Source organism: Macrobrachium rosenbergii, chromosome 27, assembly GCF_040412425.1.
Source record: "Macrobrachium rosenbergii isolate ZJJX-2024 chromosome 27, ASM4041242v1, whole genome shotgun sequence".
Lineage (NCBI taxonomy): Eukaryota > Metazoa > Arthropoda > Malacostraca > Decapoda > Palaemonidae > Macrobrachium > Macrobrachium rosenbergii.
Genome location: NC_089767.1, coordinates 9,672,650 through 9,688,599, shown reverse-complemented (window position 1 = coordinate 9,688,599; position 15,950 = coordinate 9,672,650). Strand labels below are relative to the sequence as shown.

The 15,950-nt window shown below is 35.2% G+C and overlaps 1 protein-coding gene across 1 annotated transcript in view; it reads right to left on the bottom strand.

Annotated features, from left to right (window-relative positions):
• LOC136853240 (CD109 antigen-like) overlaps positions 1–15,950 on the bottom strand; it is a 1,188,472-nt gene that overhangs the window by 184,160 nt on the left and 988,362 nt on the right. The window contains exons 13-14 of the mRNA XM_067128618.1: positions 15,761–15,871; positions 2,989–3,273 (exon numbers count right to left, since the gene is read on the bottom strand). Coding sequence (XP_066984719.1) covers positions 2,989–3,273; positions 15,761–15,871 — 396 coding nt within the window. The remainder of the gene's footprint in view (positions 1–2,988; positions 3,274–15,760; positions 15,872–15,950) is intronic.

Sequence of the window (15,950 nt, the reverse complement as noted above, 5' to 3'; positions counted from 1 at the left end):
GTTGTAATGTTCGTTTCCGTTCATGTCGATTTTCCCTTTAATTCTTAATCCAACTTGGCCTCTGAGTACGTTCCATCTCACTTTATCTCAGTGCTTGGAAACCAATGTTGCAATCCATTCATTTACCAGTTCTAAATTCTCCCGTACTTCAATTTTCATCAAACGAAATTTATCTTTATTATTCTTTAGTTTATTAATGTATTCTATTCATATCGTAAGTAACAATTCCGTTTTTTAGATCCGTTCTACTATTAAGTTCTAATATTGCTCATAAAAAGCACAAACTGAATTTGACGTTTTACCACTGCAGATGAAAGCACTAATTAGTGTTTTCAAACTGAAAACTGTGTACACACTACATCGGCTCCTACCCAATGTTTTTCAATGAGATATACCCAAATGCTTTTTCATGTTTCACTTTTTTTACTGAACTAATTTTGACTTTCTTGTTCAAAGCGCTATTCTATTTCAACTATACAGTCCTATATCACCGTCTCCCTCCCACTTCTCGCTTTGTCCACTTACAAATAGAAATATTTCGTACCTAAACTAGCAGACTTGTAGAAATATATTTACATACTCGACTCTCTCTCTCTCTCGGCACTGGATTCCCTTCTGTAACACACTAACTAATCTCTATTTCCTTTCTTTGTTTAAAGGGAAAAATCGCTGCTTGGGCTTTGTCGCCGAGGTCCTTCCCCTACCCTATGTATTCAAATGAACGCACGACAACAAGCAAAAGTATTTCCTTCCCTTCCTGCTCATTTTCACCCTTAACATCATCAAAGGTTGCGAATTACTTTCCTACTGTTTCATATCATTCGATAGGAAAGTTGCTCTGGAATTTATCCAGACTAATTTCCTTATGTGGGGTATTAGCAGGTCAAATCTGTCCCCTCTGAGCGTGGTCTAGTGCTTTAATATACATCTGTGCAGATCATTCAATGCTCCTTTAATTTTTTATCTGAGGCTCCATATGTATGTTTCTCCAAGATTCCTCTCTCCCATTCTCGTTTGAATTCAGAAATTGAATCATTTACTTTTACTTCAACTAATTTCTGTGAAATATGAATTTTCATGTCAGTATTTCTTTATATTTTTCCCTCTTGAATTCTGATTCTCTTCATCTCTAAACCGAATCTATTTCGGTATTTAATTTATCAGTATTACAGAAAATTTTTCCATTCTGTAGATTCAGTCGTTATACATGATTTGAATTTAAATTAAAAAGTATATGCTGGATTTTATTTTTTCCATGACAGATAAAAAGTTGAATTGCTATTTCCCCATTAAAATTCTGAGCTCTCTCTCTCCCTCTCTTTCTCTCTCTCCCCTACTGTGCCTCTCATACTTGCTCGTTTTTCCTTTGTCGAAGTCCTTCTTTAAATTCGAGTTCTTTGCTCGAATATTTTTATTATCCCTTTATTATATGTTCTTTATTCTCCCTCTCCTTCGTTTAATAGTAATGACAGAGTCAATTATCCATCTTGACTTTTTTGTACTCTTCTCTCTTTCTCTTTTACACACACACACACACACACACACACTTAAGTTTTCAAATAACCGGCTACTTATTCAATGTTTTCCATTGTTCTGGCTGTACAGGACAGGGCATTGCACCTTTGCTCTCATAACACATTAAACTTAGATACAAACACTATCCGAGTCTGTACATACATCCATCTCTATCCTTTTTAAAGTTGGAGAATAACCTGAATTACCTTCGCACCTTTGCCCTATTCCTATCGCAGTTTCCTCTGTTCTGTCTATTTCTTTCCACCCAAGATTAATGGGATCCGAATCGACAGGAATGGACGTAGTCCGAGGGCTGAACTAGAAAATAGTTCATTGAGAAGATTCGAAATCCTAATGATTTTCTTCAGTAGGCGTGAAAATGAAGGTAAGTGGGTTGAGAGAGAGAGAGAGAGAGAGAGAGAGAGAGAGAGAGAGAGAGAGAGAGAGAGAGAGAGAGAGAGAATACTGCTGCCACGAAAGAAACATGACGGTAATGGAATGAAGAGTTAAATCGCGATCTGAATCATTGAAAGGCATTTGAAATATTCCCCTCCTATTTTTCCTTTCTGATAGCCTTCCACTTTTTAAGAGGCAATGCAGAAGTTCCCTTTGACCTCAGCTAATTAAGGTTTTACATCTGTCAGTCAGACCGACCCTCGCAGACAAAATTGTCATTTATAAATTAAATAAAAAAAATAATAATAATAAATTAGGAGGAACGAGACTTCAATAATGTCGCCTTTCATATGCATGCAACCTTCAATCTATCAAATCCTTTTCTAGTGACCCTTTACGATAAATGATTAAATTTCTTTTAAATATTTGAAACTGCATTATTAATTATGATGAGGTAAAGTCTTCAGCAATTATATTCATCCACAAATAATAAAACTTTTACTTTTGTGTGATTAGCGAAATTAAAACGAGGTGATATCTAAACGTAATCTTGTAATCCCGCACTCATGAATAAAACCAGACTGTCAAACCCATTTTAAATCTCGTAATCCCGTATTCGTAGAAGACTAAACATTCAGGATTATTTCACAAGAAATAGGATTAAACTGCATGAGAGCTAAAACCATTTTAAAAGGAAACATTTTGTTGTTGTTTAAATGGATTTGGGGTCACCAGAATACAAAGGATCAGCTGTGATTGTTTTAACATTCGCTGATTTAATTGCTATAGAGATCTCCGATGACACAAATGACCACGTTTATGTCAATCATATATTGTCTTTATGCTAATCAATATTAGTCATCATCACTTTCATTATTTTCATTGCTACTGTTATTCCTACTGCTGATAATAACAGTTTTACCCCCACTTTTGTTTCTGTAGGTATTGTTTATGTTTAAAATAATCATCCATGAATTTTCCCATAGCAGGAACCTTTTCCTCTGCAAATCAGAGAAACACATTTTTGACTCATTTAGCTGAAACATGGCCTATACTAACACCACATTTGAACAGTACCTTCGCATGAGTGAAGTCATTTCCCGCTTGCATACTGTAGGAGGCCCAGTGGGTGCCAGCCAGAGCGACGCGACTGCCAGGCTGGGAAGTGATGGTCAAGACCAGGTTTTCGAGCTGTGCGTCGGGTGCCACTGACACGTGTAGGCCCTTCCGGGTGAGAGCATCCACAGGGAAGGTCAGAGCGTCGGCCACAAGGTCCTCGTCACGGCCTGCTGCGTACACCACCACCGTCGCCACGCCGGCTAACTCCGCCGTCAGGGGCAGCGCGAATGTTTTCAGAGACGCCTGCGGGAGAGGAAAAAGGAAATCTTTCTTTTATCGGCTGAAAGGAGAACCGCCAACCGTTAAGCTGACGAACAGGGACGACTCTCAATTCAAGATGCGGGTTTCTTTGTCCACCCTAGACTTCCTTCACTCGGCTCTCCGTGCATGGAATAATGTCATCAGGATTGGAATACAGGATAAAATATATTAAATGCATCAAACACATGTTCGACTCTGACACGGTTTTCATCTTTCTCAACAAAGATAGAAATATATTTAACACTGAAAAATATATAGTTCACAATACACACAAAATGAAATTTGAATTTTCCTTTTATTTCATTTTGAATACATGTTCTTTCAATTAAAAAAAACATGGATTCAGTGAAATGGAAGTATGAAGTATACCCGAGAGCATTTACTATTTTACACTTTAATTTTTCCTAGCACTTGTATTCTTCCTTATGAGTCGCTGGGTACCTGCAAAAGGATTTACTTCAATTTATAAAATATAACTAATCAGCTAATGTTCTCGAATGGACACAAATTTTAAAACACGAGGAAAAGTAATTACTGTATGACATTGGGAGGGGACGAAAATAAAAGTATTATATCATTGAAAATTAACTGAATAATTAATCTCTTTGACAATACGCACTGAAAGTGTCTGCATTTGATTTATCCCTATTGTTAACGAGCGACAGAAGAATCTCCATTTCTCGATTAATTGTCCGTTGAAGGAGAACAAGTCGTAGAACGATTGTAGAGACACAACAAAAACGATGGAGAAACAAAATTTAATATGAAACCTTCCCATTACTTGCATCTGAGATGAGAAATAATTAATTCGTAATAAAATAATATTTGGTGAAGAATTCACAATTAACATCGCAGAAATCGTTAGAAAGAGACTGCATCTCAAGGGAACGCACGACCTACGCACCGAGTGCTGAGGCCAGATAAAAAAAAAAAAAGTAAATCAGTGACCGAGTCGGCGATGAAATTCTCCTATACTATTTAAGTAAAAAAAAAAAAGGGAGGGGGGGTCTTCGTCGTGTTCGTGGGTTGAGAATATCCTGAACGAAAAGTTCCGATGACACAACCCGAGCACAAGATGGGGAGGCCTTTTGTGATAATATAAAAGAGCGAATGAGTGCTCCCACTTCTACTGCATAGCAGTTACTAGCTTTTATTCCTCACTTCGGTTTCCTTCTTTAGGCTACGCACTTCCTCTTTTAACCAGAAAAGTTCCCTGTATGAGAGAATGATCTCAGATATTTCAAACGGCAGCAAAAAAGACAAGTGATCTCAACCGTGTAGTCAAAACCGTACCCAGTATCATAAATCAGACTGAAAAAGGTTTATTTTACAAGTCGTTAAAAATGAAAAATCTAATTATCAAAGGGAATTTCCATTTGACCTTTGACTTTTCAGACTGCGGTTGGAGTCAATGGATGAAATATATGAAGGACTGACTGCACAAATATAACCCAGGCATTAAAATCAATTAACAAAATGGGTCGGGATCACAATACTATTACAAAATAGTGCAAGTGGGCCATTCGGTGTTAACTGAGTCTCAAATGCCCCTATAGAACTTGGTATTAATTACCCTTATTTAAAATGTACAGTGATCAAACATATTTTTCTTCCAAAGTAATAACCAATCGCACATTAAATAAGTCTTTGATATTAACGTGTGACGTCATTCTCTTCATAAGTTCGGATTACACTTTATCCAGCAACAAGTATAGAAAAGTATAAATTGCTATCCCGCTGGGCTCATATTCAATTACGTGGCGTATTATACGGTATGTATATGTGTGCGTTATGTATGCATATGTGTTTGAGTGTGTGGATGTTGTTGGTGTCAGTTTTCTCTGTGGATACATGAAGCTGCTTTGAAGCTTTGACAGTTTTTCATTTGACCGTGGAGGCTTCAACTCTGATTCCGCAGTTGAGAAGATATATGCGGTGTTGGTTAAGGAATTTTTTTCTCCTTGAAACCAATCCCCTTTCCGAGAAAAATGCCACTAACTGAAAAAAGGTCATCTATTCAGTCAAAAAACTAAACTGATAGCATTCGACACAATAAAGGTAAATTATAGTAGATGTTCAGGGTCCATAAAATAACTACTCCAACGAGGACATTCATTTCGACTAATGGAATAGATTGGCCGAGCATCGATAAGTGAAGCCATTTGGAAGAAGGAAAAACATCCGCTGAAACTGCGTTTTTTCTCAAGGATTAAAGCCACCAGAAACAGAACTCAGAGCGTTGGTCTTAGCTCTTGCTTATCACAATAACATAGTACTTAAAAAATTGATTGGCTGATCTGATAATCGATGAAAGGTTAACAATAAAAGAGAAAATTATTTTGGGAGAAAATAAATATGCACACAAAGAAAAACTAACGAGGTAACTCCAGTAAGGGTTATTACAACATATATGTTGAGAGAGAGAGAGAGAGAGAGAGAGAGAGAGAGAGAGAGAGAGAGAGAGAGAGAGAGAGAGAAATGTATATACTTAAATAATGTACACTACATACATGAACACGCGTGGCCTAACACACGGGCAAACAAAAGTAAAACAACGGTGAAAATTAAATTTCATCCAAATAGAAAAAAAAAATGACGGATGTGGCTGGAGCCAAGATCAAAACAGGAAGAAAAATGATCGAAAAGGAATTCACCTCCTCTGCCCAGACATTTCCCATGACAATTTTCCAAGAGGTTGGAAATTTCCGGCCCGACTTTTAGGGTTCGTCTTTGGCCACAAGAGGGAGCTGAAGAATTATTCAGATGCTCAGCTTGCAGCATCGCTCTCCCCTGCCTCTTTCTTTTATTTCTTCTTATATATATATATATATATATATATATATATATATATATATATATATATATATATATATATATATATATATATATATATATATATATATATATATACAATGATATTATATATATATATATATATATATATATATATATATATATATATATATATATATATATATGAATATATGTATATATACATACATATGTATGTATGTATGTGTGAATGTACAGTATGTGTGCGTGTGCGCGCACTCGCATGCCCGTGCGTTGACTGTTTGTATTTATGGAAGTTTATTTATACTGTAGAAAGATAATGCAAACGAATAGTATAATACATTGTACAATATAGAAATATATATATATATATATATATATATTGTATATATATATATAATATTTATATATGTATTATATATATATATATACTATATATATATATATATATATATATATATATATATATATATATATATATATATATATATATATATATATATATATATATATATATATATATATATATATATATATATATATATATATATAATATATATATATATACACATAAAGAAATGGAACTAATTTATTCTGCTTTTATTTCTTGACTTTCCTTGGAAAAATAGGAGTATTTACCCTGATGTCTTTAACTACTGTTGGAAAGTATTCGATCTGATGGCACCATCATTTTCAAAAGTTTATGCCAAACGGAGTTACAAATCGAAGTCCAAATTATAACAAGCCAATTATTTTCTTGTTAAAAAATCAAATCTGAATGAATGGAACTGTAAATCATTTATACAAATGAAATTCAAATCGATACCACATTGTATTCAACATTTTTAATTACATAAAATGTAATACCCTCACGATGAAGGCACTTTGCTTAAAAGGAATAGAGGAAAACGCAATGCCTCACTTAATTATTAGGGAAGTTCTGATTATTTACAGGGTAAATGACTGATTTTCCTTTCAAGGCCTTATGTAACAACATCTGCAAAACTGCTAAACGTGGATACCACTTTTTCTTGACCACAGGTATGCTGGTACCCATTCACAACTGATCCGACTATACCAGCGCCCAAAGATTCTGAAGGTTACGCCATCGTGCCCTGGCAACTTACCAGTTATCGTTGCGTCTGATTCCGTGATGAAGGTAAGAAGCATTTTTCACGATATAATCAATTACAGCAACTTTATTCATTTATAGGGTTGCTGATTATCATTTCTAAAAGAAATCGGACGCGTTGTTGCCCACCAGCTTGCCAGGGCACGATAATGACATATTCAGGTCGTTGGCGGCCGTTACTGTTGGCAGCAGGCCAGGATCGAAACAAATGCCTTGTGAACACGTGACCAGCGCTCTGGATCATGGCTCTACCCCTGATCTTCAGCACCCATAGCCAAATGGATAAGCCGACTCTATATCTGTATTTAGTACAAAAAACACAGATTCGAATCCTGGCCAGGAAAATTGCACTTATCCATTATAATTCCCTTTGGGTGTAAGTTATTCCAAGGAAATTCGAAAGAAAGGGATATCTGTGGGTTAATATATTATGATTATATATATATATATATATATATATATATATATATATATATATATATATATGTGTGTGTGTGTGTGTGTATGTATGTATATGTATATTCATACATGTATGTGTGTATGTGTGTATACACACACACACACACACACACATATATATATATATATATATATATATATATATATATATATATATATATATATATATATATATATATATACTATACTGCGCTGTAATGCATAATGAATTTGAAATCATAACTGAACCTGAGAGAGATCAAGAGACAGAGGGAAAAAACGAACGTCCTGCTACCTCGCAACGTTGCCATCTTCAGCTCTTATGTTTTTGTGAAAGAAACGTTTCAGAACTCACGTTCACCATTGTACCTAATGTGTAATCTAAATAGCATCAAAAGGGAACATCTTAACGAATCGTTCCACCCCGATGGGGTAAGGATTACCACGAAAAAACTCTCCCGTTTGAAGTTCTGATTACTCAGTCAGAGAGAGAGAGAGAGAGAGAGAGAGAGAGAGAGAGAGAGAGCAAATCTCCGCCATCATCAACAACGGCCTGAATTTGGGCATCAGGACACTTTTATGGGACACAAATCCCCGCACGGTGGCATTAGAGTCTCATTTGCCATGCAACTTCCAGGTGATATAGATGACAGAACCTCCCCCCCGCTGCCCAAACCCTCCTCTTGAAGCCCTAACATCTTTTTAACGAATTCCTCGTGTTTTCTGGTTTTTTACTATATACGCGAAAGCACAGGATTAATTGAAAAGGGTGTTTATAATAACGAAACACAACTAGTCTCTTGGCAAACAGAACAAATCTACTGATAACTATAATGACAATCAGACTGATCATTAACTTTATACAGTATCAACATTATTACTGTCATTACTGGGTGAGTTATGGCCAAAGCTATCACAATCACAAACACAGTTACTGTCATCATTATTCATCATTAGTATCGGCAACAAGGACCTTTGTAGCTTATAGCCAGTTTAACTCCAGTTGAAATGAATCGATCCTAGTATTTTAATTATCAAAATCATCTCCAGTGTTAGATGCAGACAACCTACGATACATACAAAGCAATTTTCCACGTCCTAACCAATGCATATCTGAACCGTATTTGTCATAATGCGCTACTGTAACGAAGCGAACTGTAAGGGAATAAAAGATTATGACAGACTGAATTAAGCTCCGTGAAGTCTGTGCTGAAGTCTAGCAGAAAAATGACGATATGACCAAGAGGACAAAAATATACTCTCTCTCTCTCAGGGAAGTACATACATCCTTAGGGAGACTAACCTTATCTGAAACCTCCTTCACTTTAGAATATTAAACTTTTCGCAAAGCTCCATAGGTAGGATCTTAATATCACTGAAGGATTAGAGTATGCAAGACAGGCTGGTGCCTTGGAATCTTCGGCAAAGAAAGTTAGTCTTTTCCTCAACTGAGAATTGCCGAACGTAGCAATAACCGGTTATCTTGGTTTTTACCCTGGTACCGAACACTGCTCAGGTATACATACACACACACACACACACACACACACACACACACACACACACATATATATATATATATATATATATATATATATATATATATATATATATATATGAAATTTATATTATCACACCATGATTTATATATAATCATGAAGCTATAAATGTTATTTATATATTTTATTATCACGCGACTTCGGTTGTTTAATATCCCACGATGAAATATTATCACCGAAGGGAATTTCATAAGTGATAAATGGATCGTTACCTACGGGTCTCGATCCCTCGACACAGTACCTTCTAATAACTCTGTGACCATCGACTTGAGTTGCTGAAAGGTACTGTGTCGAGGGATCGAGACCCGGCGGTACCGATCCATTTATCACATACAAAATTTCCCTTTGGTGATAATTCCCCAACGGGGATATTCCCGAAGTACCGTGAACTGGATATTAAACAACATTCGTGGCTTCATGCTCATATATATCCACTATTCTTCCACATGAGTGAACCATCTCCAATTACTCTGGTCCATCAACACTAACCCTTTTGCCACTACTTCGTACCTCTACATTTTTCTCTCTTTCAATTACTTTTAACCATAAATGCTACTTATGAAGCTCATCTGTAAAGTTTTACCTTCTTTTTTAAAAACATTCTCATTCACCATCTACAATCCACTTCAATTGCGGAGAGATGTTCAAAAGTCTCTTCATATACTGTAACCTTGGCTTTCCTCTTCTCATTTCCTTTCAATATTTTTTCACACATACTGCTATGTATTTTTCCTTTACCTTATTTGTGACTTCCTCTTCTTTCTGCTTTAGAATCAAGCTTCTTACATGACTATTTCATAAAATTAATTGATCCAAACTCCAGCTTCCTGTCTAAACCCACATTCATATTACTGTAGAAATTCCTTCTATACACCTTCTATATATACAGTATACACACACACACATACATATATATATATATATATATATATATATATATATATATATATATATATATATATATATATATATATATATATATATATATATATACACAGGAGATCCATGAAGTACACATGGAAATGAGGTACCTTGAAGGGTCTCTATTTATCATCGAATATTACATTACCTTTTCAAATTATGCTGTATATCCACAACAAAAATTCATTCATAATGGTAATGCAGTCAGTCAACGGACATTTCGAGTTAATGTATCATTAGAATTCTTAAAGAACAAAATTTAGTTGATATGTTTCTCGATCATATCCAGATTATGATACCTAATTAAATTTTTACGGTGGGTTTGAGCGCCAAAATACAAATCTGATGAGAATGACATTTTAATGAACTGATCGAACAGGTTTTAAGGCAAAATAATTATGTGGTTCAACAATCTAGGTCGAACACAGTATAACAGAAATACAGTATATCATGTAAATGAAACTTAGATCTGTCTACAATGCCAAGCTTTGGCACTATAGAAGCAAACATCATTCTGAACACTTACAGTTCCTAAAATAAATTCAGTTTTTAGTTAAGACTGAAATAGGGATAACAGAAATCGTTGAGTTATACAATAACTGTGAGAATCTAAATGTCCAAAAGACCAATTCAGTATCAGTTTCACTTACTGATACAGAAGAATACATAACGATAAATAAACAGAAACAGCGAAAGACAGTGGGAAAAATAACAGAGCGAGAGAGAAACAAGGGATAGATCAGTATTTACATGTATACCATCCTGGTATCAAGATTAACGTCCAAAGCATACACAATTGGGTGCATATTCACATATATGAATGCATATATATATATACACACACACACACACACACACACATATATATATATATATATATATATATATATATATATATATATATATACATACATATATATATATGACTATTTATCACATCACCGTGATTCATATACAATCAAAAAGCTACAAACACATATAATATATTTTCATATATATAATAAGTCCACCATCCCACGGGACGGTGGACTTATTATCAACTAAAATACATATATAAAATATATTACTTCCGAGTAAAGAGTGAATTGATATTAAAGGACGTTTGTAGTTTTCTGATTACATATATATATATATATATATATATATATATATATATATATATATATATATATATATATATGTGTGTGTGTGTGTGTGTGTGTGTGTGTGTGTGTATGTATATATGTATGTATGTGGCCTCCTAAATTCTCAATTTATACACATTTCTCAAACACGCTGATCATTATGAGATTATTTTCCGAGTGGGAAGTAAACGAAGACGCTTTCACCTTTACTGGCAAGACAGGAACCAACGCAGGAGAAGTCCCAGCAAGGGCGCACTTATGCACTTTGCTAATCGCACGCCTAAGAAGAGGTGCTAGAAGGGGTTAGTCTTCACGTTCTTATCAAGTCTTCGAGATGAAATGTTTATTCATTGGCCTTCTCGACCAGAGTTACAACCCACCACAGTCAGCTAACTCTAATTCAGTGCTTACATCAAGTTCTGTTGCTGTGTGTGCCCCAGCCTGGATTCGACCCTGGCCCTTTGGTTTGGACGACTTGACCCCCTTGGGTGTGAGTTGTTTCAAAGGCATAGGCTGGCAAATTCGATACCCAGTGATATTTTCGTATGAATATATATATATATATATATATATATATATATATATATATATATATATATATATATATATATGTGTGTGTGTGTGTGTGTGTGTGTGTGTGTTTTTTATTTATTTATTTATTTATATATGCATCTATAGAGGAAGAGAGAATTATTCATACAAAGAATATAAACAAATTAAAGATGCAGACCAGGCATTCCGATATTCAAGGTATATGTTTCGGTTTCTCTAAGAAAAGGCAAAACATAGGAAATGTCAAGAGATATTATGTGAAAATATCTGAAAATGCTCATACAACATTCTTTGTACGTGTAAGTACTTCATGTAAAAATTAAAACGCCTCATCATGAAGAAGCTTGCAAAATAATGAGGAACTTCTGCATTGTCTTCGACCTGCACAAACCTTTATTCGAATAAAAAAAGAGAAGATAAAAAAATGAAGTATAACATGACTCCACAAGACTATTAGCGAACTGCCAGGTTCTTAAAACACTGCAAGTAATGCATCGTCCAAACGTACAAAAAACGCGCTAGTACAATAAATCCAAGTTGAAAATGAACACAAATCCCCCACGGGGATGAAATGCTTTTAACGCAAAAAAAAAATAAAACGTCAAAAACGTCTTCTTTTGCAATATAAACCTAACTGACATACGATGACACCAACATTTTTGTTATTCATGATCGCTGTTGCTTTTGCAGCAGCGGCACCGACTGAGTACAAAGTGCTGTCTTAATGTGAATAATTCACAAAAGGTATTACGGGATCTGACATGAAAAGCGCCTGCAGAGAACGCTACGCATTAGAGAGATGGATGAGTTTAACACAGAACTATAAAGCAAGAAAACATGCACTGGTTATGTATGTATGTATGAAAGTATGTATGTGTGTATATACATATATATATATATATATATATATATATATATATATATATATATATATATATATATATATATATATATATATATATATATATATATATATAATCAACACACAATCACGTGTGAAGCAGAAATAAATTTCTGACTCACATCAGAAATTTATTTCTGTTCCACACGTGATTGTGTGCTGATTATTTCTATCTTATTCACTCAGAAGGGATAATTCAATGAAATGCTGTCAATTGTGTCATTGCTGAGTTGGGAAAACGCGTTGGTATGCAAGCAGCTAGCTTGCCCAGGTAATTCCTTGGGTGCAGTTGCCCTCAGGTTCCAACTTCTTTTATGACTTGTATGGCCTAGTGGGCAGCACCCTTGTCTTTCAATTGAAAGACCTGGGTTCGATCCTGATGTGAGTCAGAAATATATATATATATATATATATATATATATATATATATATATATATATATATATATATATATATATGAATATTGCCGTTGAATCGCTAACTATTAAGCCCTTATGGTAGAAATATCAGACAGCAGGGAAAAGAGGGACCCCCATAGACCTACGAGTGATAGGAGAGTTTGACCTGTAAGTGTCTCATCTTTTTCAGAGAGGGGTCTCTATGGATCTCAAGGGGAAACACATGCAGAAGTAGAGACATGTCCCCAGTCTTAATCCCCAATTCAATATGCCACCCACTGAGTTTTCGACTTTATGCTGGCCAAGCCTCTTCTCCTATTCCCAGGTAAATGTCACCTCCTTAACCTAAAGCAATGCCTCCAGCAACAACCCACACCTCACAAACACAGAGGTCACACCATCCAAGCAGTTCAAGACAGATCAGTCTAAGAGACAGTCGGAATGGGTAACCTCTGCCCGCATGAAACCCCAGACTTTGAGACTCACACTTCCTTACACTGGACAGAAGTACCAATTCCTGGATGTTGCCACTAACTTGGATCACAGCGACACAAGGTTGTGTGAATACAAAACCAGGAAGCAATGAAGGTAATGTGCCCTGGAAGGGAAACTGATTGGCCAGTATATTTCTCTTTGACACATTTCATTATCTCTCCCTCACATTCCATTGCTCAAGTAATTTCTTGTCTCATCAACTTAAACAGCGTATCTACATCCCATGTGTAATTCCTTGACAGTGTATAATGTAATTCTCACCCCTTGCTAGCAAGTGAGTAGAGTAAAGGATCTCCCTGCAATTCTTGCTTTTATTCTATTCTAAAGAGAGTATCATCTCAGTGTTCCTCTTACCTGAAATCGTTCCATTCCAGGAGTGTTATCGTTGCTGTTACCAGCTTAGCGGTGTGTCTGAGTTCCTGATTGCCTGTAAATTTCTGCCCTACTAGGGCTGATAGAATTATTGCCTAATTGGCTCACAGATCCGCTTGCATGCAGCCAGTATTTGTAATTGTAATGTTACCCATTTCACCCAGTCATTGCTGTATATGACCTACAAATTAAATAAGTTGGTGATAGTGTCCCAGTTGTCCTTGGCAATTTCTTCCATGCTGTGATTGTAAATAATAAAATAATATTAAGAAATTGCTTTCACTTGGTGAACTACCATTTCTTTGTTATTTTTTGCACATATTTAGTTTATGGGCTTACAAGGGGTTTTCCTGTAAGGATAAATTATTACTTCAATGCCCAGTACTCAGAACCTCCTGTAAGCCCATAACAATATATATATATATATATATATATATATATATATATATAAATATTATTCTGTATATACAGTAATACACACACATACACATACATATATATATATATATATATATACAGTAATACACACACATATACATACATACATATATATATATATATATATATATATATATATATATATATATATATATATATATATATATATATATATATATATATATGTATATATATATGTATGTATGTATATATGCATGCATACAATCATTTCAAGATATAAAGGCATATGTTTTTTATGATGATGAGCAGGATCTTCCTAGCAGATGTCTCCAAAAATTTAGACAATGATTACTACATATATTGGCTCTTTGACTGCTATTTCATAACTTTAATGCATACACGAGGTGTGTGGAAAGTGACTTCTTCAGTAAGACACCATACAACAGGAAAGACAGAAATGACAAAGATTTGATGTCAAGGTTCTAAGGTTAGAACTAACAAAAGAGGCTGTGTGGTAGTTTTTGAACTTGAATGGTGAAGAAGAGTAGTTTGTCGGAGCCTTTGCAAGACTTTATGTTGGAAGCGAGACTTGTGTTCTAAACTATGAAGATGGCAGCCTGACTGGTTTGGTGTTAGAGTGGGTTTTATAACTAAGTGGGTTTTATGAAAGTGGCTGGCCAATGTTAACGTGGGTGATGTGGAAAGTGAAAGTATGGAGAGACCAGCAAACGTAAGCACAATTTTATAGCGGCGAGAGAACTGGTCGTCGAAAGGAAGTGGGTGCGCAATGCCCGAAGATAATTCAGCTTTGACCGGTGATAGTGAGAGCGACAACAGAGACTGGTAAATGATTGTGAAATTATATGTACAATGAGAGAAAGGGAAGTGATTTTTATTAAATGTAACGTCATGAGAGCCAGAAAGATGGAGTGACGAATATTATTATGGATAACAAGTATTTTCGGGCTAAATGTACAGTATGTATATGTGTATGCGCATTATAGTCATAATGCGCATACACATATACATACAAATCTTAAAAAACAATTTCCTTCTGAAGCGTTGTAATGAATGATAGAGGACACTTTTCCTGCTATGAGGCGATACTAAATGGTAAGAACATCACGAAAAGCAAACCTGTGCACAAATCCTTTGAACAAAATGTTGGGAACAATACTGAAAAGAGGATCGGGAAAGGCTTTGCATGCACAAAATGAAGTTCATCTGCGGAGATCAGAGTTCAACATGTCATGTTTTCAGAGCGGGGTATCACGACTGAGTGTAGGTAGTCCACAACAAGTAGTGACGGATAAACAACAATCCCTGTTTTGAGTTATCTGTAGAACGAACAAATGATAAAAAATGTTTTAAAATAAGTGTCTTACCTCCATGTTCTCATGACCGGCTTCAATCACCATTCCTTTGCTGAGCAGGATGTAGCGGAATTTCGACAAATAGAAATTACTTCGCACGTGAAGAATGACGTATTCTCCAACCTGGAACACAAATGATCAAGTTTTAGTTTACAGTTATATATGTTCTAGTTACATAATATATCGTTATGGTTTATAAAAT